Raw genomic sequence first — 26,229 nt, 5'->3', positions numbered from 1 at the left:
TTGTACGCAATACATAAAATTGTTGAAAAAAAATAAAGAAAAAATTACGGCCATAATTATGTCACAATTATACATATGTATATCTGGTGATTACTTTTATAACCTTGCAATTTCATTTTTCTTCAGAGCAATCAATGGTTTTAGCCACATTTTATTTACACCGACTTCGAATATTGTATGTTTTATAATTTCATTTTGTTTCATATACAATTAGGCTTAATTTGTATTGTACTCAATATGTATTGTATGCAAAATAAATAATTATTATTGAAAAATCTCAAAATCTAGTCTTTATTTAAACAATTGACAATTTTAAACAATTTTTGACATGTTGTCTTACTATGTAGTGACTAGGATTTTGTGCTAGGTTGTGAGTTTGTTTTTTTTTCATCATTTGTTAGGATTGTAATAGGTTTGTGTCAATAAACAAAAAATTGTAAATTGTAAAAGGGATCCGTAATAGAACGTCAACGAATAATGGTTGAGTGGTAAATGCGATACCTGAACATTTTCCGCAAATGCCTTAGCACTGCTCCGTGTCTGTCTGCAGTGCTGGGCGGGGTTTTGAGGCGTGTGTGTACTGGCTTATGTTAGGATAGAATCGGATTTATCTGAAAAACTGAACTAACTACATACTAATCCCTTTCACCGCCTACACTGGGGCACTTCTAGAATCTTGGCGGTGATTATACAAACATTTATTTATTCAGATTGGCATCAACAGGGACATTCAAAGCTATTAAATGCAAATTCACAGTAAAATCGGGATACAATTTTATTCACATTTTCTTTAATTCTCGCAACTTAGTTCATAAAACTAACAAAAAAATTGCTTTGCAAGAGAAGGTCTGTCAGGAAGCCTATTTGCCTCTGTATCAGATCTGGGAATGCGGTGGGACAACTTTTATTACCATATTTATAAATATACTATATAGGAAGTTTGACAAAACTTGACATAATTTACATGTTTGTCTGACATGCTCTCCCTCGATTTACGTCGCAGCTAGCTACTGCTCTTACTACGAGGCATCCACACTTGTTATCGCTATATTAGTTGGGTCAACTAGGGTTCTAGTTGGTCCAGTATCCAGTCCATGTAGTACGCCACGCGCGTGTAGAGCCCCGGCTCGTCCACGAGGCCGCAGGTCTTGCTGCCGGCGCTCACCACCCCGAACTGGACGTTCTTCAGCGTCTCGTCCCACGGGGCCGTGATGATCAGGGGGCCGCCAGAGTCCCCGTTGCAGGAGGTCACCCCCGGGGGCCCCACCGCGCACAGCTGGCGGAAGCCTATACCGTCTGCTACGGACCTAGAGTCGGAGGAATGTCCATTAACAAATGGATAAGCGAAATAATCGTGACAGCATTATGTGATGTACAAAGTACACTCGACAGAGTGGAGCAAGATGGTGTATGATGTATATACATTGTACCGCAACGCCGTGTTAACTTCTTCATTCTCCTATCTGCACCCTAATGGTGCATAGGGCACTACGTTATCATGATCGTTAACAAATGAAGGAAAGGTGATCAGCCCTCCGCTTCAGGTACCAGTCCAGGGTAATATTGAATAAATAATTGAGTGAAAAAGTCATCCCCCCTGAGAATCAAACCCGGGACCTCCAGAACAGTAGCCGAGCATGCTTACCATTACACTACGGAGGCGGACAAGATTAAGACTACTGGTAATAATGTGTAAAAATAAAGTGGACAGATCAAGTTAAGGCAGCAGCAGGCACTTCGGTGGTTGGAGCGCTACGTGCAGCTCCGTCAAGGAATAACTGGAGAAGAGTCATTGCTTCCACAAGGGTCACAACCCTTAGTAATGAGGAGTGAGACGGAGAAGAAGGTAATAATTTAATCCCTTATCATTCATCGTTCACTTTTTGTAACTGCAGACAGTTGGTAGAATTCCATTTAATTTTTTGGGTAATATATCCAAAATTAAACAAGGTTATTCGATTGAATTCTGCTTTTATTTACGTACATGTTTGATAATGTCTCAATAAGACGAAACGCGTCATATTTTATCAAATATATTTGTAAATAAAAGTAGAATTCAATGCAATAACCTTGTTTAATTTTGAATATATTAACCAAAAAGATAAGGAGAGTGTTATATTACCATACCACAAAGTAATCAATGCATTTAATATACAAAATATAGGCAATAATTTCCTAACCCGTTCATTTTTTGGGCGCACTCAAAGTTGGTTATGACGGAGATGTCGATTTTGAGTAGTTTAGAGCTCTGGTGCCCCCGGTCTCCGGAGATGCTGCGGTCCACAGCGCCCGAGCTGCCCACATTGGTGCGCCCCCATCCCGCCATGGTGACTTGCTGGCCGGTGAGGTTGAAGACTTGCAACTCTCTGGTTGTTGGCAAACAAATTTCCATTGTGTTATCTGAAAGCATAATTTTCCTCGTGTTATCTAAAATAATTATTTTCTATGTATTATCTAGAAGCTTACATTGCGTTATTTGCCATTGTGTTTAAATATGTATTAATCCTAGATTAAGGAACGTTTGCAAAATTTACAAAGGACTTCCAATCTGTGGGGAGCAAGAGCCTACCCAGAATGTATCTTAATTTTTTTACCGATATTTTATGTTCATATTTCATTTAAAGTTCTTAAAAAACATGTTGCTTGTCATAACCTGAGGCCTAGAAAGTTGGAAAGCTAGAGGTAGATTTCCAACCCCATGACCAGATGAAAGAGATCACAAACCTCTCAGTTGCGGGAGCTCTAAAAGCTGCACAATGCAGGGACCAATAAGGAGTATTGTCTGAGGTTCCAGAGGAAGCCAGCAGGGGCGTCACGATCCTCAATGAGGGAAACGACCAGAAAAGAAGTATAATGAGTAAGTGAAGATTTGTACCTCGAGTGACGTCCATGTCTCTCGCGACCCTTATCAAGCCTATATCGTGCCTCAGCTGGACGGAGTGTCCCGCCCGGGAGCCCACGTAGTCGGGATGCGGGATGAGCTTCTCTATGGGCAGGTCCTGCACGGGCGGGTTGCAGCCGATGAAGGTCTCGCAGTCCTGCTCCGTGCTGAGGTCGTGCTCGCCGATCCTGGCCCCCCGGGGCACCATGCTGCCCGGCAGGTCCGTGATGCAGTGGGCCGCCGTGAGGATGTAGCGCTTGCTGATGATGCTGCCGCCGCAATAGTAGTCGTTCCTCCTGTTGCGACCGCTCCCTTAAACAAGCAAATAACATTCGCATTGAGGTGCTAGCCATATTACCAGATTAGAGGTCATCAGATGTTGTGTTAGCGTATCTTCTTCTTCTTCTTCATGAGCCCTCTGTCCTCTGATGCTGGATATAGGCCTCTTCCCCTTCTTTCCATTTCCTCCGGTTAGTTTCTACCCCCCAGTTAGTTTTTACCCTCCACAGCGACTATGTCGTCGGACCATCTCTTTTGGGGCCTTCTGACACCTCTTTGGTTCTCCCAACGTCTCCATCGTAAAATTCTTGAGGTCCATCTTGTGTGGTCCTGTCTTTGTGTGCTAGGGTATACTATGTGTGATATGATACATGAATACCTATGTAGCTCTCTTAAGGTCCACCTTAAGTCTCCAGACTGACTGGAGCATTTCGTCATAACATAACGTCATAACATCGCTCGCGGCGAGCATCACCGAGCATTCGAAATTATGGATGGAGCGCTCGGCTCGGTGTACTGACTGCCTGAATGCTCGGATCGTAACATGTTACGTTACGACGAAATGCTCCGGTCAGTCTCCGCCTTTAGACTCATCATAAGGTTGCTTACGAATGAAAAAAATATACATGATGGCGGCCAACGCAACAGGATTGGAGTCCTAAAATCTGAAAATCTGACCCTAAGAAAGAATGATACCATGCAAATATGACAGCTGTCGATTGCGATGTAAGAAATCTAAATTTGGTGAGGTGCTTGGATTTGGATAAGGGAAAAGACCAAGTTAACAGATGTGGCTCAAAGAATCGCGGAACACAAGTGAATCTAGGCAGGTCATGTGGCACGCATGTCTGATGATAAATGGACGAAGGAGGTGCTAGGCTGGAGGCCTAGAATGACATCAAGAAAGTGGTGGTCCCGCACTGGAAGGGGTCGCGTCCAACAGAGAACTGTGGAAGTCCAAGAGGGAGGGCTTTGTTGAATACTGGACACAAGAAAAAGGCTGAAGTAAGTGTGTATTTGGCTATGTTCAAACCATTGAAGAATTTGCTCACAAGAGAAGTGAATTAAATACCTTTTTCAGTGTAAATGAGGGCCATCCAGGGAAACTCTCGTATTCCTGTCAGATTGCCGCCAAAGGACCTGTCATCCTGTATCTCCCCGCAGTCTCTCCCGAGGAGATGAAGGTTCCGGTGCTTCCTGATAGTTGGCGGCGTCTCTGTGTACAGTTCCGGGCAGCAAACCTTTATTTTTACAAGTCAAACACGGTTAATTCTCAATACAAGACAAAGAAGAGTACAGTCTTGGTATAACACAGACGTTTTTTTGTTTTGTCCTCCCCTTACGGGGGTGGTGTTCGGATCCTCTGCATCTGTTCACCCGGGAAGTCCTTCTTTATTCTTTATTTTTGTTCTCTGAGTGTATATTTTATTTTCTTAGATTGTTTCTGTTTTTGTAACTTATATGTTTATACGTTTACCTTAATTTTTACTTAAGTCTTTATATTACTTTAGTTTTAAGTCATTATCTTTATTCATAAGTGTTGTCAATACTGTTTTTTTTTCTTTTTTTCTGTATTTTTTTTAAATAGGCATAGGGATCCTGAGGGGTTGTGTCGGCCTCTGTCCATACATCGTCCTCCCCCCTCATTAATCTACATAGAGTTTTTAATCCTTAAGAATTAATTAAAATTATTCCTCTATCCTTAAGGACTTTATAACCGCTGCGGGTGGATGCACCCGCAGCGGGCTTATTTAAGTCTTAGTATTCACAGGGCTTATTACTTTATTATAGTAATATGTGTGCTTGGGAACATGTAAACTACGGAATACACAATAAATCACCAAATGCCAGCAACACCAACACCGGAGATATTTAAAAATCTAACTAACCATCAAACCTCTCACCGCAGGAGTAGACAGAGAGAGTAGAACACCACACCAATCTGTTCTTCCAAACAATCTTTACCACTTCTACATTCATGCATCTCCTCGTGCATACCCACCGATTATTCAGACTCCTGACCTGATCACTTTCAAGTATTTGAAATACTTGTCATGCCAAGTTTTCCTCTGTCTTTCTCTGCTTCTATTTCCAACCACATTCACCTCCTGCCTAAACCATTTCAAATACTCTTCTTTTTGCATATTTTTCTTTAAATATGTTGGGATGAATAATAAAATTTTACCGTATTTGTTAAACATTTTGACATCTCAACATAGATGAAGAATAATATGGAAGTAGTTTATTATTTACCTTTATAGTTGTGTACATGGTTTATAGATAATTAAATGGATTTTTGTATCTTCTAGCTTTAAAGCATGTTGTATTTTAGTCTGTTTTGGAAACAGGAGGGATAATCCAGTGTGGGCCGGTCAGGAACTTGTCAGCATTTGCTCATTGCTGGGAGGAAACCACATACTTCTCCTCAGGAGAAGCTAGACTGGTGACTGCCCAACAGGCCTTCCGTTCCGCTAGAAGAGGGTTCGGCATTTTGTGTCCCAGCTTGGTTTATTGTACTAACGTCCAGTCTGGGTATTTACAGACTGATTACGTCATTGTTATTATATGTGTGATTGTTATCAGTTAAATGGTTAACGAACAATGACAAATGATTATTTCTTAACCGTTCTGATACTGATCATCCATACTGTGTCTGGTCGTGGTCCCGTGGTTAGTGTCGCGGAATCTTAAGTCAGAGTTTCTCGGTTCGAACCTACTCTACCACAATTTGATACCTATTTCTAATAATGAGCCGCTTAGGCTCACAGAAATAGTATGAAATTTAAATATTTGTGTTAATAATAAAAAAACACAAATAATTATCTTTAAAAAAAAACGACAATTTTTTTTACGTGATTTTAAGTGGTGTACCAAAAGCGGCGTATCTTTTTTTGTATTGATATTTTATATTTTTTACACTTGTATATTGTGAAATGCAAAATAATTAAAAAAGAAAAAAATCTCATTTCACATTTGTATGGAAATCGTAGTACACAGCTTGTAACTCGCCGCCAGCTGAGTCACAAAATTCCGCGTTCTTTCCAGCGCGCTGCTAAGGGCCGACTGACGGCAGCCATCCGATAAACGAGAGGCCGGAAATCGGATAAAACGAAAGCGGAGTAATCTAATTGTCTCGCTCTCTCCTTCTGGTACTATCACATTTTGTTAGAGTGAAAGAAATAACCCATTCTGATTAGACGTTGGGCGGCACATAGACGCCTCCACAACCCCGACCAACACAGCAGATAGACACGGAACAGTGCAAAGATATTCGAGAAAATTTTGCCAGCAGTAGAAATAGCCTACCATCGGTCGCCGAGTTGGGCATTTCCATTTCCTTTTGAGCGACTTCGCCTCACTGATGGTTTTCCCGACGCACGCCAACTTGTACGTCTCGCACTCTTGGGCTGGTTTGCATTTTCCCTCGATTCCGTCGTCAGTTGTGCAACTTATTCCTTTTTCAGGAACTGTGAAATGCAAACATTAAAAATACAATTAATAGGGACCACCTTATTCTAAGCTGAGATAAAACATCTCTCAACTTGAGATAAAACATCTATCATTTAAAAAAAAAAGATTAAGAAAAAAAGAAGTATCGTTTGTTTTGTAATGGATTACGGAAATCACCAATTAAATGACGATTCAATGAATACTCAATAGCATTACCCAAAGACAAGTATCGTTCGTTTTGTAACGGATTACGGAAATTACAAAGTAGGTGACAGTTCAATGAATAACCAAATCCTTTATCATTAGACAAAGACAAGTATTAATGGATTACGGAAATTACAAAGTAAATGACGATTCAATGAATACTCAATAGCATTACCCAAAGACAAGTATCGTTCGTTTTGTAACGGATTACGGAAATTACAAAGTAGGTGACAGTTCAATGAATAACCAAATCCTTTATCATTAGACAAAGACAAGTATTAATGGATTACGGAAATTACAAAGTAAATGACGATTCAATGAATACTCAAACCCATTATCATGACACCAAGACGAGTATAGTTTGTTATGAAGTCGAAAAAATGTCGAAATTACATAAATCTGCTTACCAATTGGTCTGGGAGCGTAAGCTTCGCTGGAAAGCGCAAATAACAAGACACAAACACCAATGCTTTTCATAGACATGGCAGACTTTGAGTGAGATGCCTGTGTATTTTTCTTAGTCTTTTTGCGATTTGAGTAACAGGAATATCCCACGCCTATCTCTCTGACTTGCGAGTGACAAATTGACCCCCAAAATATTGATAAACCGGGTCAACATATGTTTACTTGACGTCGTCGTCTTCCTCACATGTCGTATCCGACATTTTTGCGAATTAATTTTTTTTAGATAAAAAAATATATACATATCGTGGTCATAGAGGAGAAAGTGAACAAGTGCATTTTTTTTACAAAACCGTGATCATTAACTATTTGATATTTATTTCTAACCCTTATCCGCACCCAATGGTGCATAGGGCACTGCATCGTAGCGACGCAGTGTTATCTTGATCATTAATTGCATGAAGGCAAGGTGATCAGCCCTACACTTCTTGTACCAGTCCAGGGTGATATAAAATAAATATGAGAGTGAAAATCGGCCACATTTATTTATACCCCCCTGAGAATCGAACCCGGGACCTCCAGCACGGCAGTCAAACGCGCTGACCACTGCGCTACGGAGGAGGACAAAATTTGATATTTACTAGCTTAATATTGCCCTGAAAAAATTTCCAAAGGATTTTAAACTTGGAAGTATAATATATTGATTTGTTAAAAATGACTAACTGCATTCATGTTTATTTTCTTGCGAAGCAAAAGTGACTTAAATGGGGCCTCCTGAACATTTTACGTTTTGGTAGTTGGTCACTTTCTCCCGTACGACTACGTTATATAAGTGAAGTATCTTTAACGTTCCATTCAAATCAATTTATTACCTTATTTTATTTTTTGACATCTCATCAAAGATGAAGAAGAATATGGAAGTCTGGGTATTTACGGGGCTGACCACCGTCATAGGCTGGTTTAAGTGATCACTTTACACACGTGTAATATTCACCAATTTTACCCATTATTGACAACCACACTATTCAAATTTTTGGAAGTTGTATATTTATGTATTTGTACCAATTTTGAAACATCGTTCTTGAATCACAAGAACTTCACTAGAGACATCTATTGGTGAGATAAAAAGAAGCTTTTTATTGAGCAGAAACTCTTTTATTAGTATGTGATGTCCGAATCCTGGATTATAATAAAATATGAAAATAACTTCTTCAATTGGAGATAATCCAGATTTTGTGAAAAATTAAGAAAGGTGTGTTGAGATGGTTTGGACATGTGGAACGAATGAGTGAGGAAAGAACGGTAAAACAAATTTATGAGGCGAATGTTAGTGGGAAAAGAAGCAGAGGAAGACCGAGAAAAACATGGCACGATCAGGTATGCCAAATACTTGAAAGTGGTCAGGTTAGGAGTCGTAACAATCGACGGGTATGTATGAGGAGATGCATGAACGTGGAAGAGGCGAAGAATGTTTGCAAGGACAGAGTGGTGTGGCGCTCTATTCTCTCTGCCTACCCCTGCGGGGAAGCGGCGTGATGGTTAGTTAGTTAGTTAGTTAGTGAACAAGTATTTGGACACACTCAAAATGTTGTAAAGAACTCTTTTTAATCTTTTCAATTATTCCTTGTTCAGTTACATTCCTTTCTTATATCTTCGTTTTTAATTCTGCCACACAATGATTTTCCACACATTCGTGTGAGGGAGCGCATTTCAACAGCGTTCACTCTGCTTTCATCCTTCCTTTGCCAGTTCCATGTTTCGCTTCCATACATTAGTGTCGGTACTAGCACGCCGTTGTGAACCGCTAGCTTGGCTTCCATGGACATATGTTTATTAGCAATCACTCTGTTCAAAGCACCAATTATTCTATTCCCTGCATTCACTCTTCTCTCAATATCCTTATCCACTTTTCCATCCATATTTTTAGTTAATTGCTTCTAAAAAAACTGCGTCCTTTATTTTAAAATTATCCTTTATTTTAAAATCCTTAAATTTATCAAAATTGAATGTTTCACATACGTGGCATAGACATGCATATAGCTGGGAAATCCAACCGTTTATACTAACGTAGTACGGTGTACCATGCCAGTTTACGATTTGAAGCCGACGAGTACTTAGCTTCCAAGTTCGCTAATATTTAATAAATAGTTTTGCGATGTTTTCTAACGGTTCGCGCGTATTTTTTGTTCTTCTATTGTATATGTTATCGCGTGTAATCTCTGCTCAGAAGATTGGTATGTATCCATTACATATGACAGCATATATACACACATACATATAAACATATAAATATAATATGTATATACATATACATATATCGCTCACTCCTTTCAAGAACGTCATAAATCAAAAAACTTGATTTTTCAGGAGAGCGTTTTTAAAGTTTAAAAATATAATACAATGTATTGAAAATAAATATCAAGCCACTTATTGAAGTTTTTACTGTGCAACAGATCTTTTTAGGTAAAACCTGAAGGTTTTTTCTCCATTTGAAAAATATTTAGTATGTTAAAAAAAAAATTAAATAATAACTTTTCTTCAAAATGCAAAAACAAGGGGGGTAAAATAAATATAAGTGATTTTTTCACTGTAATATTTATTCAATATTACCATGGACTGGTACCTGAAGCCGAGGGCTGATCACCTTTCCTTCATGTGTAAACGATCAAGATAACACTGCGTTAATATGACACAGTGCCCTATGCGCCATTGGGGTGCAGATAAGGGTTTTATTATTATTATTATTATTAATTAAGATATTATATATTCTTAATTTTTCTCTCTTTTTTGTGTGTATATTAGGTTAAAATCGTTAAAAACAATAAAAAAAATTTGAAAAAGAACTCCACCGACAAGACACACAAGGTGGCTTGGTGGGTCTCTGCAAAAAATTGTTTTAAATATGTTTAAAACTGTGATTTAAATAAATGTATACAATGAGTCCGCGACCACAACACGACACTTCAAAATACTTGTCGAGCTAAAGAATGACATGTCGTACGGATGAGTCCGGCGAATAGCGGAGCTGCTATCAAATGACCAGTAGTACGAATAGAGAGACCGGCGAATAGCGGAACTCCTCTGCAATGACCGGTTGTACGAATAGAGGCTCCTGTGCAATTATTTATAATTTGGTTTCCGCAATAAATGCGGTCAGAGTTGCAAATTGATAAAGGCCGTGATAACAAGTGTTATTTACTTATCAGTGGAAAAAACCTACTCGATACAAAAATATTTAATATTATATAACATCTGATTTCCGTTATTTTAAAACACATATCGTAGTCATACAGGAGAAAGTGACCGAGTGCATTTTTTACAAAAACGTGATCGTTGACTATTTGATATCTTACTAGCTTAATATTGCCCTGAAAAGTTCCCAAAGGATTTTTAACTTGAAAGTGCAATATATTGACTTGCTAAAAATGATTAACTGCATTGATGTTTATTTTATTGCCAAGCAAAAGTGATTTAAATGGCCCTCCTGAAAATTTTACGTTTTGTTAGTTGGTCACTTTCTCCTGTACGACTACGATATTTGAAAACATCAATCTTACACAGGAACAAACATAATATTTATACTTTTTACTATTTTTTGACATCTCATCAAAGATGAAGAAGAATATGGAAGACTGGGCATTTACGAAGCTGACGACCGTCATAGACTGGTTTAAGTGATCACTTTCCACACGTGTAACATTCACCAATTCTACCCATTATTGACAACCACACATACTCAAATTCTTGGAAGCTCTATATATATATATATATATATATATATATATATATATATATGAACCAATTTTGAAACATTCTTGAATCACTAGAACTTCATTAGAGACATCTATTGGTGAGATGAAAAGAAGCTTTATATTGACCAGAAACTATTTTATTAGTATGTGAGGTCCGAATCCTGGATTATAATCACACACATGAGAAACGCCAGAAAATATCATGTATATATAAATATCAGTATGTGAGGTCCAAATCAGGATTCGGACAACAACTACAAAAAAATTGTCTAAATGTCTTAGACTCGACATACAGGAATGCAAAGACGTGGAGCGAAATGAAGTCGTTAATTTATAAACTTCTTTTTGGTATACATAGACTTTGTGGTCTGTTTTTAATAGGGATTAGCCTCCTGCGATGTCAATACCCAGTTGTCAATCCATGTCTTTGGTGGTCTGCCCGGAAGTCGTCTACCTTGGGGTTGGCCATGGAGTTTAATGTGGGGGAGTCTGAACGTTTCCATTCTCCTCACATGCGCATACCATTATCTTCTTCGTTACCCAATGACATCTTAAATCTCGCATATTTCTCATATCCTAGTGTTTCTTATTCTATCTCGTAGACTCTTGCCAGATATGCTCCTTAAAGTCTTCGTTTTTGACACTCTTAGCTTGTTTTTTTATTACTGCGGTGTCCACTCTGCATTCGATCCCATATGTTATGATCTTCATGTCAGGGTTTTACCATAGAGAATTTTTCATGCATCCCGAGATGACTGCAGCCTTGTTTACTTACCCCATAACTTTACATGGTAGATCCATTTGGTAACGCAGGTCCACACCCAGATATATTGAACTTTTCCACCTGTTTCACTGAGACGCCATCCACAGTCACTCTGCATCCCACCGTATGCGATGCAAAATTTTAACCTATTATTGCAGACTTGAATACAAAATGCAAATCTGGAGTTGGAATACAGGGCCGGTGTGTGAGAGCTAAAAACTGCCAACCCCTGAAAGACGCTACCCGCGGAAAAACGCTGGAACAACTGAGAAAAATTAAACTACTATGGAGATGCGACACTGTTTCTCCTCTGGTAAGTCAAATGTCTATGATATTTCTTATTCTCCGTCTTTCTTGTGACCCTTGTCGAAGCAATGACTCTACTCTAGTTATCCCTTGACTGCGCTGCACGTAGCGCTCCAACCACTGAGATGCCTGCTGCTGCCTCAACTTGACCAATCCATCCTGTAGGGGATATGCCTTTCCATCTCTTCCCCTTCAGGCTACCAATCACAATCAGTCGTTCTAAGCTATCCTCATTGCCACGCGCTGCGTGTCCAAATAACTGAAGAATCCGTTGTGTACAGTCTACAATATTTTGTAAATAGAAGTTTCGGATCTCGGACACTCCCAAAGTAAAAGACAGTTGGTAAATTAAACTAATTTTTAATGAATTAAATGTGCCAGTATATTCAAATACAATACATTAAAAATCATCTTAACAGATCCAGTCCCCAGCACCCATATCTTCTCTAGTTAAATTAATATCTCAACATATGAAGAAGAATTTCTGTCTGGGTATTTAAAGGGCTTACGACCTAGGCTAGTTTTAGGGATCACTTTATACATGTTTAACATTCAACCCATGGATGACAACCACACACTACGAGCCAGAGGCTTGTGTAACATTGCTAATGTGTGCAATCTACGACTACTTGATTTCGTTTTAGGTTTATAAATCAATAGTCCTCAAGAAAACGCACTTTTTCCTGCTCTGACAGTTTCAGATCATAGAAACTTGAAATTAATGCCAGAGGCTTGTGTAATATTGCTAATGTGTGCAATCTACTGCTGCTTGATCTTGTTTGAGGTCTGTTGTCTTAAAGAAAATGCATTTTTTCCTCCTTCGACAGTTTCAGGGCGCAAAAACTTGAAATTACTGCAAGAAGCTTGTGTAACATCGCTAATGTGTGCAATCTACGATCTTTTGACCTTGTTTTAGGTTTGTTGTCCTGAAGAAAACGCACTCTATCCTGCACCGACAGTTTCAGGGCATAGAAACTTGAAACTACTGCCAGAGGCTTGTGGATTTCCCAGCGAAAACACACTAGTCGGGGGGAATCAGACTGGCATCCAAGAGTTTCCGTGGATGGCGCTCATTTCCAGTGATTTGAAAGGTGATAATTATTGACTCCTGATACTACTATACCATCACGCCGTTTCTCTGCAGGTACAGGAAGGCAGAGAGGATGGAATGTCACACAAGTATGTCCTGAGATACACATATATGGCATTTGGTTATGCAAGCAGACTTTTGACATGACCACATTTTAGACTCTGATTGAACTGGTCGTGCCAAGTCTTTTCTGACCATCCTCGTTCTGTTCTCCCTTTCACATTTGCCAAATATACATTTTTGGTCATTCTCTCATTATCCATTCGCTCCGCATGTCTATAATACGTAATTTTTAAATCTTTTCAATTATCCCTAGTTCAACCTTACTTCATTTTCTAATATTTCCATTTTTAATTCTGTCATGGATCGATTTATTAAAATTTTCGAAATTACACTTATTGGTTTAGTGCTAAACTAGCAGCGGAGAACGGAGTCCTTGTGTGTAACATATGGAAGCGAAGCAGGAAGTCGGCAAAATAATGTTAAAATAAACTTTATAAAATGAAACAACTTTGTTTTAAATACTTTTTATTGGTACACTTTATCCAACCGGTTTCGACAACAACCTTATCATCATCAGGGTTTATGTACTAAATTGTAACAACATTTAAATACTCATGGTTAATTACCCTTCCCTTACCGATAACTTCCACACACTCCGTACACCATATGAAAATACGATTTTAAAAATATTATTTAAAAATATGATTTAAAAAACTCCTAAATGTTGTTTTTATTGTGCATTGCGTAGCGAATACGTCAACTCCAAATGACAACTTGTAAACTACGAATAGAATTGCCCAAAAACATTCAAGAAATGTTAAGATAGGCTGAATGCATCTATAGTACATATTGATTCTCTGTTTTAGGGTTACGAGACTTCCACTGTGCCGGCAGTATCATCAACAATCACTACATCCTTACCGCGGCACACTGCATCGCAGACCTCAATAGGAGAGTCCTGATCGGAGTCAGGGTGGGGGAGCATGACATCACCAAGGAGACGGATTGCGAGGAGGTCTACCGCGGAGAAACTTGTAACCCTCCGGTGCAAAACTTCCTCATTGAGAAGGTCATTCCTCATCCAGGCTATGTGGGGAACAAGCCGGGCAATTCGGGGAGGCTGGCTCATGATATCGGACTCATCAGAGTGGCTGGAACCATTGATCTTAATAAAGGTACAAATTAACAAATTGTAAATTTCCTTCGAGTTCCAAACGTGTATACGAGTATGTGTTCTAAACGTGTATACGCGGGCTGTTTAATTAATACGTTGACTGACGTCATAAAACAAAGTTTACTTTATTTAGAAGCTATATGTTTGGGTCCCCTTCAAAGTATTTATCTCATCGACACATACACTTATCCCAGCACGTTCCCATTTTTTAAAACAGTCCTGTAATGCTTCTTTTGTGATGTTCTTCAGCTCTTTCGTTGTATTTGCCTTAATCTCGGGAATCGTCTCTAATTCTCTTCCTTTTAAAGATCTTTCGAGTTAGGAGAACAAGAAGAAATCGGAAAGATATGAAACAACGACGCTCATGACAGCGTTCCAGCCCATTCTGGTTTCAAAAGGTTAGTTTTTGGCCAAACACTCAATCATTGTCCTTCCCCACCCACACTACATACACGATCTCGCTCCTTCTGACTTCTTTTTGTTCCCAAAACTCAAAAGACCTTTAAAAAGAAGAAGATTTGAGATAATTTTCGAGATTAAGGCAAATGCGGCGAAGGAGCTGAATGACATCACAAAAGAAGCGTTCTAAGACTGTTTCCAAAAGTGGAAACACCGTTGGGATAAGTGTGTGCGTCGGGGAGGTGACTACTTTGAAGGGGACCCAGACATGTAAATTGTAAATAAATTACACTTTGTTTTATGTCGTCTGTCTACGTATTAGTTGAAATATATATGTGGAAGCGTGTTTACCCGATTGCACTGATTACGGGCACCCCATCCACTATCTCCTCAGAGGTTACATTTTGTATTAAATGAAAAAAATAATAAATAATTAAACTTACTTGAAAGATTCGCGTTTATTTTCACAAAAGCTTTTTCGTTTACAAATAAGTTAAGATTTTACTCTAGATTTATATTCACAAAAAATTATTTAAATGTTACAATTTTTTCTCACGACGAGGCACGGGTGTAGGATGTGGCGACAGTTCAGTTGCAGTTTCGGTGATGGAAGAGGAATGTACCGTTTTTTTTTTTAAATTACCTAACGTCCAAGTGACTCTGAAATCTAGCTATGGCTTATGCAACACCGTTTATCATGTCCCTACTCAGGCTTCAACTTTATAAGTTTCATAACCTATGCCTGCTTGTGAGTGGATTTACTCTTTATGCTTAAAGTTACTATAATTTCATGTAATTCATGAGTGAAAATTCTAGGCAAAAACGCTCTCGCTTATAAAGGCGTGGTAACGTCATACTGCTCGCTATAGCGAGTGTTTTTGCCTAGAATTTTCACTCATGAATTACATGAAATTATAGTAACTTTAAACATAAAGAGTAAATCCACTCACAAGTAGGCATAGGCTATGAAACTTATAAAGTTGAAGCCTGAGTAGGGATGTCCCTACTCAGGCTTCAACTTTATATCATGTGATAAACGGTGTTGCATAAACCGTAGCTAGATTTCAGAGTCACTTGGACGTTAGGTCATTCAAAAAATACTGCTCGCTATTGCCCTGTTCGAAATTGCGCGAGGCACCCACCACATATCGCTCACTCCTTTCAAGAACGTCATAAATCAAAAAACGTGATTTTTCAGGAGAACGTTTTTAAAGTTTAAAAATATAATACAATTTATTAAAAATAAATATCAAGCCGCTTATTGAACTTTTAACTGTGCAGCAGATCTTTTAAGGTAAAACCTAATGGTTTTTTCTCCATTTAAAAAGTATTTAGTATATTTAAAAAAATAACTTAACAATACATTTTCTTAAAAATGCAAAAACAACACTTTCTGCCCTGTAGCAGGTAAATATTAAGTTAAAAATATGCTTCTTTCGCTGGAATATAGTAGATTTTCTGGGCATTCCGAAAACTGAAAATTGTCGATTTTTGATTTATGACGTTCTTGAAAGGAGTGAGCGATATATGGTATAATACAATGAATATTTTTAGGTCTCTCGTCTAATCAGCCCTTGACTTTCAGACAATGTAATGCCGATATGTTTGCCAACGACCAGAGATCAACAAGAATACAACTTGACCGGGAAAATAGTCACGATAGCGGGATGGGGTCGCACGAACGTGGCTAGCGACGGGCACGTCGACCAGGCGAGGTCCGAGCGCAGAGGCCACTTCAGCACCAAGCTCCTGAAGACCGACACTCCTGTGATCTCCAACCTGCTGTGTGGCCAAATTTTGAACAGGTGACAATTTAAAAAAAATATATTTGGCCTTAACCCTTTCCGGTCCCACAAAATTAAAAAAAAAATCTAGGTAGATAGTTACATTCCAACTAACTAACCATCACGCCGCTTCCCCTCAGGGGTAGGCAGAGAGAATAGAACGCCACACCACTCTGTCTTTGCAAACATTCTTCGCCTCTTCCACGTTCATGCATCTCCTCATACATACCCGCCGATTGTTACGACTCCTAACCTGACCACTTTCAAGTATTTGGCATACCTGATTGTACCATGTTTTTCTCGGTCTTCCTCTGCTTCTTTTCCCAATTACATTCGCCTCATAAATTTGTTTTACCGTTCTTTCCTCACTCATTCGTTCTACATGTCCAAACCATCTCAACACACCTTTCTTAATTTTATCGATAATGCTTATCTCAGCTTTGCATTCCTTCCTTATTTCACTATTCGAACATCTATCATACATCGTTTTGTCGCACATTCTTCTGAGAGATCGCATTTCGACTGCATTCAGTCTACTTCATCCTTCTTTTGCCAACTCCATGTTTCACTTCCATACATTAGAGTTGGAACCAGGACTCCGTTGTGCTCTGCCAGTTTAGCTTCCGCTGGTAGGTTTTTATTTTCTATAACTGATTATCTGATTAATATTAACTGATTTTCTATAACTGTCTTTATCAATCTTTCCATCCCTAGAAAACATACTACCTAAAACATACTACCCAAATACACGAAATCATTACATAGTTACATTCCATATTTATTGTAACTGCAGACAGTTGGTAGAATTCCATATTGAATTGTTGGGTAATATATCCAAAATTAAACAAGGTTTATTGGATTGAATTCTACATTTATTTATGTATATGTTAATACGTGATGCGTTTCGTCTTATTAAGACGTTATCAAACACACACAGTTACATTCTAATTGGAAAAAATCTTTCGTCCTCTGCTCCACATACTGTTGTAATAGATACGAGTGACAAAAATGTAAGCTTAGAATTTAAATAAGTAATACTAATGATGAAAAAATGTTGAATAATATCCGACATGGGACCTAAGAGCAAAAAATCGATGTCGAATGAGATTCGACACTGGACCAGTAAGGGTGAATAGAGATTTAGCTTAGGATGGGTAGGAGCATTTATATGCTTCTCCCTTTGGTTACCAAAATCTGATATACCGGCTTTCGGTACTCTAGCGAGAAATACCGGATCCGTCGGATCTGACGTCGTGATCTATAAAAGTATCAGGTACATTTGGAACAAGTGTGTTAGTGATTGCTTCAGGGTTGTGCAAAATGTTTCAAATACCGCTCACTCCTTTCAACAACGTCATATATCGAACATCGTCAATTTTCAGTTGTGCATGTTTTCGGAATGTCCAAAAAATGTACTATATCCCAGAAAAAGAGGCATATTTTTAACTTATTTACCCGCTATAGGGCAGAAAGTGTTGTTTTTGCATTTTGAAGAAAAGGTATTGTTTTATTATTTTTTTAAATATACTTAAGATTTTTCAAATGGAGAAAAAACCTTCAGGTTTTACCTAAAAAGATCTGTTTCACAGTAAAAAGTTCAATAAGTGGCTTGATATTTATTTTTAAAATATTTCATTATATTCTTAAACTTTAAAACGATCTCCTGAAAAATCATGTTTTTTGATATATGACGTTGTTGAAAGGAGTGAGCGATATGAGTTATAATAGTACAAAAATTGATGTTGAAACATATTTAAAACAAACGAGAAAAACAAAGCACATCAAACCATTTTTTTGCGAAAAGTAAGTTTTGTACTTTTCACAGAAATAAGTCAGATAAAACAGCACAGTGTGTTTATAAATTATCAAACACATTTTATATTTGAATTATTATTATTTTTTTAATCGGGATTATTCTGGCATAGTCCTGGTAATTAAAGGGATAACAATGTAATGAACTCAAAGTAATTCAAAGAACATTTTTCAAAGATATACGTACATATGGTATACATACACACATCAGCCACCTTCTTATCAGTGGAGCAAAAATTGTCACAATATTCTAATTTAATTTTTTTTAGCTCCATTGAAGACGGTATCGGTTTTCGTCAGCTCTGCGTCGGGGGCCAGGACGGAGTCAGCACCTGCCACGGGGACTCCGGGGGCCCGCTGGTAGTGACAGCTCCGAGAGATGACACCATCAAAAACATCCAGCATGGTATCGTAAGCCTCGGTACTTGTGGTATATCTGGCCGGCCGACTGTCTACACCAGAGTGGCCTATTACATGGACTGGATATTGGACAATCTTCAACCTTAATGAAACCATAAAAAATATTCAGCATGGTATCGTATGCTTGCGGTATATCTGGTTGGCTGATTGTCTACACCAGAGTGGCCTATTATATGGGCTGGATATTGGACCATCTTCAACCCTAATGAAACCATTAAAAACATCCAGCATGGAATCGTCTTCATCCAGGCTACATCTCAACTTATCGTCTTCTGTAGACTGCTGGGGTCAGCTCTCCTCACTCTCAGGTTATAGGTCCTTCTTTCATGGACAACGTCACCTAGGCCATGTCTTAAAACCATATTCTCTCATTGCAGCATCCTTGAAATTTTTTGGTCTTCCTCTAGATATCTTATCGTATCGAAATGAAACCATCAAAAACATCCAGCAAGGTATCGTAAGCCTCAATGGTTGCGGTATATCTGGCCGGCCGACTGTCAATACCAGAGAGGCCTATTACATTGAACCATCCTCAACCCTTCAAAATTGTCAAGAAAATATTTAATATACTATGATTTACTTACTAAAAGAAGTGAGATATTTGTTTAATCAGTGTGTGATTGCTTGGACATTATGAGATGTGTTAAAATATTATATATATGTTCATTGTGCTATTGTGGTCGATCGTATTCAAGAAATATAGTCCATTTATGTTCAAAATGGGTATTCAATATGTTGCATTAAGTATTTATTATTCTAAAATAAAAACTATTTTTTTTTCTTAAATCCTTAAACTCCAATGATTAAAAAATATTTTTAAGGAAAATTTCATTGTGTTCTGGGCCGGTAGACTGCTTTGCTATGTGCCAGAAAGATGTCTCACCCTTGTTATGGGCCAGCAATATGTCTCACCCTTGTTATGGGCCAGCAATATGTCTCACCCACGCTATGGGCCAGCAAGATTTCTCATCCTTGTTATGGGCAGCAAGATGTCTGATCCTTGCTGTGGGCCAGCAAGATGCCTCATTGCTTTGGGCAGCAAGGTGTCTTATCCTTTTACTTTGGGCAGCAAGATGCCTCACCCTTGCTATGGGCCAGCAAGATGCCTCATCCTTGAAATAAGCTGGTAAGATATTGTATACTTATATGGGCTAGAATACGCCGGGCGGAGGGGCGTTGCCAACACTCGTGATGTCTTATGAAGATAAATAAACCTATGGCGAGATGTTTAAAACACCCTATGTCGTAGGCCCTGTAAAAACCCAGAATTCCATGTTCTTCGTCATCTATGTTAAGAGATCAAAATAATAATAATAATCTTTTTAAGAGGTCGAATTCCGTAGAATTTGACAATAAATAAGAGAGTATACATCAAAATGGTGGGTTTCAGCCATCGAAGCCTCAATACAACAAATCACTTGATGTGGTCATTTTTTCAAAACGTCTTGGGATTCGTTACATCGAGGTTCCACTGCATGACTTACTAATGACCGACCATCACCCTGCTTCTCCGCAGGGGTAGGCAGAGGGAAAAGAACGTCACACCACTGTATCTCTGCAGACAATCCACGCCTTTTCCACATCCATGCATCTTCTCATGCATACCCGTCGATTATTCCTACTCCTAACCGGGCCGCTCTCAAGTATTTGACATAGCTGATTGGGCCAAGTTTTCCTCGGTCTTCCTCTGCTTCTTTTTCCAACTACATTTGCCTCATAAATTTGTTTAATCGTTCTTTCCTCACTCATATACATATGTTCAAACCATCTAAACCCACCATTCTTAACTTTGTCTATAATGCTTATCTCAGCCTTGTAATCTTTGATCAATTGATTCGGCAGTCACTTTGTGGTAAAATCTATCCATTTTTAATTAATGTTTTACTTAGTAAATACCACTATTTCTTAAAATCTACTGTGACACGTGTTTCGATGCATTCCGCATCATTTTCATACGGTGTTTGAAAATTATGCGGAATGCATCGAAACACGTGTCACAGTAGATTTTAAGAAATAGTGGTATTTATCAAGTAAAACATTAATTAAAAATTGTAATCTTTCCTTATTTCACCATTCGAACATGTATCATACATCGTTTTGCTGCACATCCCTCGTCCGAGGGATGGCGTTTTGACTGCATTCAGTCTGCTTTCATCCTTCTTTTGCCAACTCCATGCCTCGTTGTTGAAACCAGGACTCCGTTGTGTACTGCCAGTTTAGCAGTTGTTATATCGCTCACTCCTTTCAAGAACGTCATAAATCAAAAATCGTGAATTTTGAGTTGTGCAAGTTTTCGGAATGCCCAGGAAATATACTATATCCCAGCAAAAGAGGCATATTTGAACTTAATATTTACCCGCTACAGGGTAGAAAATGTTGTTTTTGCATTTTGAAGAAAAGGTATTGTTTAATTATTTTTTTAAATATAATAAATATTTTTGAAATGGAGAAAAAACCTTCAGGTTTTACCTAAAAAGATATGTTGCATAGTAAAAAGTTCAGTATGTTGCTTCATATTTATTTTTGATACATATGTATTATATTTTTCAACTTTAAAAACGTTCTCCTGAAAAATCATGTTTTTTTATTTATGACGTTCTTGAAAGGAGTGAGCGATATGTATTTGTAAATTATCCATTGTATAATATATTATAACTTGACAGCGGTGGTTAAAACATCGATTGTATACTTGATAAAGTGTGTCCTAGTAATAGTTACATCCTTCAATATACCACATCCTTTAGATAAGGCAAGAAAAGTGATATAAGATAGCGTGTGCTTATCAGCTATAAAAATATTACCCACTTTGGCTTCTGAAAAATCCCTAATAAAATAATTATCAACATTTCAAGTGTGTCCATATACTCGTTCACAAATCTGGATTATCTCCAATTATAGGAGCTAGTTATAACTCCTATAATTGGAGATAATCCAGATTTGTGAACAAGTATTTGGACACATTCAAAATGTTGTAAATAAATTAACTGGTCAATTTTAAGCTGAAATAATAAAAAATAAAATGATATTTTCTGACGTTTCTCATGTATGTAATTATAGTCCAGGATTCGGACCTCACATACTAATAAAGAGTTTATGCTTAATAAATAGCCTCGTTTCATCTCACCAATAGATGTCTCTAGTGAAGTTCTAGTGATTCAAGAACAATGTTTCAAAATTGGTTCATATATGTAGAACTTCTAAGAATTTGAGTATTGTGGTTGTCAATAATGGGTAGAATTGGTGAATGTTACACGTGTGTAAAGTGGTCACTTATACCAGCCTATGACGGTCGTCAGCCCAGACTTCCATATTCTTCTTCATCTTTGATGAGATGCCAAAAATAATATAATTTTAACTATTTATTTAAAAGGGTTACACTAGTAACGGCGTTCCTCGCCAAAAAAGAGACTTAGCTCTTGTGCCTGGAGAGGTATGAATAAGTGAGGAAAGAACGGTAAAACAAATTTATGAGGCGAATGTTATTGGAAATAGGCGCGGAGGAAGACCGAGAAAAACATGACGCGATCAGGTATGCCAAATACTTGAAAAAAGTCAGGTTAGAAGTCGTAACAATCGGCGGGTATATATGAGGAGATGCATTAACGTGGAAGAGGCCAAGAATTTTTGCAAAGACAGAGTGGTGTGGCGTTCTATTATCTCTTCCTACCCCTGTGGGGAAGTGGCGTGATGGTTAGTTAGTTAGTTAGTTAAATGTATACCTATGTTTAAAGTTAAAAAAATATCATATTTTATTTTTCTAATTAAAGGTTCGGTGAACGCGTACATGAAACTGGTGGTTTTCAGTACCTTCAACACGGTTAGCCTTAGATCTCAAGCGTTCAAACCAGAATGTAATGTTAATAAAATAATGTTAATTGGATATTTTTTGTCCGCCTCCGTAGTGTAATGGTCAGCACGCTCGGCTACCGTTCTGGAGGTCCCGGGTTCGATTCTCAAGGGGGGTAAAATAAATATAAGTGATTGTTTCACTGTCATATTTATTCAATATTACCCTGGACTGGTACCTGAAGCGGAGGGCTGATCACCTTTCCTTCATGTGTAAACGATCAAGATAACACTGCGTTTATATGACGCAGTGCCCTATGCACCATTGGGGTGCGGATAAGGGTTTTATTATTGTTATTATTATTATTAAGAATATTTTTGTCATTATTTTAAACTCCTTACCTCTCAATAACTCTTTTCTGTTCAAAACCATACATTTATTTATAAGAAAAACTTATTTTTTCAATGCAAAAACGATGTTTTATGAAAACATCGTTTTTTCACGTAAAATGTTTCCAGGATTTAGAGAAAATAAAATTGCGACTCAACGAATACTTGGCCTTTAGAACCACTGGTTTAGATTATCTATTTGCGATACATATATTTTAATTGATTTTCCTCGTGTTATTTATATAAGGAAATACTGGATACGCAGTACTATGGGAAATTATTCACCTGACTTGCAGATAAATTTCAACGCAGAACATGTTATTATAATATGACAGACGTTATAAGTATATTAATAATTATTAATTTATTTCTAACCGGAAAAACAGGTAAAGTCTCAATAAAATACCTTTTTATATATCTTTACATATCAAATCAAATGTCTGCCTCTGAAGTATAATAGTCAGCACGCTCGGCTACCGTTCTTGAGGTCCCGGGTTCGATTCCCAAGGGTGGGGTGTTCAATAAATATAAGTGATGTTTTCACTCGAATATTTATTCAATGTTACCCTGGACTGGTACCTGAAGAGAAGGGCTGATCACCTTTCCTTCACATGTCAACGATCAAGATAACACTGCGTTTATATGATGCAGTGCCCTATGCACCACTGGGGTGCGGATAAGGGCTTGAAGAAGATGAAGATTTTTAACTGGTTGGCGATCTACGTTGATGGGAATAAGAGTGGATCTTTGTCAGATGGGAGGAATATCTAATTTAACATACTCAACCCTATAAAGGATTGTATTAGACTCGTGAAGTGTTTATAACAGCCGATATAATTAATATTTTCATTCATCATCTTCTTTTTGAAAAAACGTTATTTTCGTAAGTTGGCAATGAATGACGTCACAGAAACAATGGAGTTATTTTAATGTTGGCATCATTGCTGATTTTTTTTCGGCTCTATTTGTTGATATTTACCCTCCCCACCCCCCTCATATTTGCATAACACAAATGGTAGTGTATTGGTAAACAAACAATCCACACTACTACTATTACAGCTCGATAAAACCATAGACAATAAACCATATGACGTCATAAAATGTTCGATGACGGAAATTTGATGATTTATTAAAATATGTAAAGTTTAAACCTTCATATCTCCCTTAGTTCTCTACATATTTCAATAAGAATGCTACCGTTAGTCTTGTGATTTTTCATATTAATTTATTAGACAATAATCACACATCGTGATATTTATCCATTACCGAAAAGCTCTTGGCTTGATTGACAGTTAATAATAATAAATAATAATAAAACCCTCATCCGCACCCCAATGGTGCATAGGACACAGCATCATATAAACGCAGTGTTATCTTGATCGTTTTACACACGAAGGAAAGGTGATCAGCCCTCCGCTTCAGGTACCAGTCCAGGGTAATATTGAATAAATATTTTAGTGAAAAAAATCACTTATATATTTATTTAACCACCCCCCCCTGGGAATCGAACCCGGGACCTCCAGAATTACCAGACCATTACACTACGGAGGCGGACAAATTGATTGACAGTTAGTTGCCTTTAAAGTTTGACGATCTCTGACCTGTACTGATTCTCATGCAGCATTTATTAATAATACAGATATTGTGTGTAATATAATGCATTCCCCTAACCGGTTATATTCGCGTTACACGGTCAGTCTCGGCCAGTGCGCACGTTCCCTCCGGTCGGCATCCCGACGACACTATCATGAATTCATGTATTCAAATTTAAAGACAACATATTCTTAGTTGAATACGATGTTTACAAACACCTCTCCCGTTGTTGTGCTCCTGGTATTGAGTGCGATTTTTGACAGCGGAGTTTGCAAAAAAAATGGTATGTATTGATAATCATTTTACTTAGATAATATTAAATAATAATTATGAAAATTGTCGAAATTTACAAATGAAAGTATATTCATTTTTAAAATATTCCATTATATTTTTAATCTTTTAAAACGATTTCCCGAAAAATCAAGTTTTTGTATATATGACGTTGTTGAAAGGAGTGAGCGATATGTTATAACATGTCGCTCACTCCTTTCAACAACGTCATATATAAAAAAACTTGATTTTTCAGAAAATCGTTTTTAAAGTTTAAAAATATAATAAAATGTATTAAAAATAAACATCATTGAACGTTTTACTGTGCAACAGATCTTTTGAGGTATAACCTGAATGTTTTTTTCTCCATTTGAAAAATATTTAGTATATTAAAAAAAATAATTAAACAATACCTTTTCTTCAAAATTCAAAAACAACACTTTCTGCTCTGTAGCAGGTAAATATTATGTTAAAAATATGCCGCTTTTATATAGTACTTTTATATATAGTACTGATATAGTACTTTTTCTGGGCATCCTAAAAACATGCACAACTGAAAATTTTCGATTTTTGATATATGACGTTGTTGAAAGGAGTGAGCTGTCTGACATGCATTTTTCATATTTTATTTGTTTTTTTTTTCAGAATTGGGTATAAATTGCCAAACCGGAATAGGAATCCAAGGGAGGTGCATAAGAGCAAATGATTGTCAACCCCTGAGAGATGCCATACGCGGAAGAACTCAAGAAGATGCGAAAAGAATCAAGTTGGCATGGAAGTGTTACACCGTTGCCCCACTGGTATGTTTAAACATTTCAATATTTTGATTAATTTTTTCACAAAATACCACCCTTAATAGAATCATAGACTCATACAACAAGACATTTAATAACATCGATATTTTCGGGAAAAGTGTTACTATAATAAAAAAAGAGGTTAGTAGAAAGTTGTCATACTCTGTTTACTCTCCACCAAAAACCTAGTTATGTTATGGGTGGGGGGTGAACGGTGCATGACAATTTTTTTTCATATATATATATATATATATATATATATATATATATATATATATATATATATATATATATATATATATATATATATATATATATATATATATATATATATATATATATATATATATATATATATATATATATATATATATATATATATATATATATACATACATACATACATATATATATATATATATATATATATATATATATATATATATATATATATATATATATATATATACATACATACATATATATATATATATATATATATATATATATATATATAATATATATATATATATATATATATATATATAAATATATATATATATATATATATATAATATATATATATATATATATATATATATATATATATATATATATATATATATATATATATAAGATATATATATGTATATATATGTATGTATATATATGTATGA

General features: G+C 37.0%; 2 protein-coding genes and 1 long non-coding RNA gene across 5 annotated transcripts; 2 read left to right on the top strand and 1 right to left on the bottom strand.

Moving 5' to 3' along the window:
• Window positions 1–757: 757 nt before the first annotated feature.
• LOC148299320 (CLIP domain-containing serine protease B4-like) lies at window positions 758–7,311 on the bottom strand. Its single transcript, XM_088276185.1, has 6 exons — window positions 7,222–7,311; window positions 6,467–6,627; window positions 4,233–4,401; window positions 2,876–3,193; window positions 2,181–2,400; window positions 758–1,307 (listed from the first exon to the last, which is right to left on the bottom strand). The coding sequence occupies exons 1-6, from the start codon at window positions 7,295–7,297 to the stop codon at window positions 1,064–1,066; spliced, it is 1,188 nt and encodes a 395-aa protein (XP_088132311.1). The 5' UTR covers window positions 7,298–7,311; the 3' UTR covers window positions 758–1,063.
• Window positions 7,312–9,280: 1,969 nt separating this feature from the next.
• On the top strand, window positions 9,281–19,505 carry LOC148299319 (phenoloxidase-activating factor 1-like). Its single transcript, XM_088276186.1, has 6 exons — window positions 9,281–9,450; window positions 11,890–12,044; window positions 12,954–13,128; window positions 13,997–14,305; window positions 16,289–16,508; window positions 18,569–19,505. The coding sequence occupies exons 1-6, from the start codon at window positions 9,372–9,374 to the stop codon at window positions 18,804–18,806; spliced, it is 1,176 nt and encodes a 391-aa protein (XP_088132312.1). The 5' UTR covers window positions 9,281–9,371; the 3' UTR covers window positions 18,807–19,505.
• Window positions 19,506–21,294: 1,789 nt separating this feature from the next.
• On the top strand, window positions 21,295–25,557 carry LOC148299318 (uncharacterized). Of its 3 annotated transcripts, none has more exons than XR_015839099.1 (3): window positions 21,295–21,762; window positions 23,143–24,771; window positions 25,404–25,557. It is a non-coding gene; the product is annotated as an uncharacterized LOC148299318 (long non-coding RNA). The 3 variants fall into 3 exon arrangements; XR_015839100.1 differs by having other exon boundaries at window positions 21,619–21,762; window positions 24,535–24,771; XR_015839101.1 differs by having other exon boundaries at window positions 21,748–21,762; window positions 24,517–24,771.
• Window positions 25,558–26,229: the final 672 nt, after the last annotated feature.

This window comes from Brachycentrus maculatus, unplaced genomic scaffold, assembly GCF_059751285.1.
Source record: "Brachycentrus maculatus isolate JH-2025_06_01 unplaced genomic scaffold, ASM5975128v1 h1tg001184l, whole genome shotgun sequence".
NCBI lineage: Eukaryota > Metazoa > Arthropoda > Insecta > Trichoptera > Brachycentridae > Brachycentrus > Brachycentrus maculatus.
The sequence above is the reverse complement of the archived record's forward strand: the minus strand, read 5'-3'. Positions and strand labels throughout refer to the sequence as shown.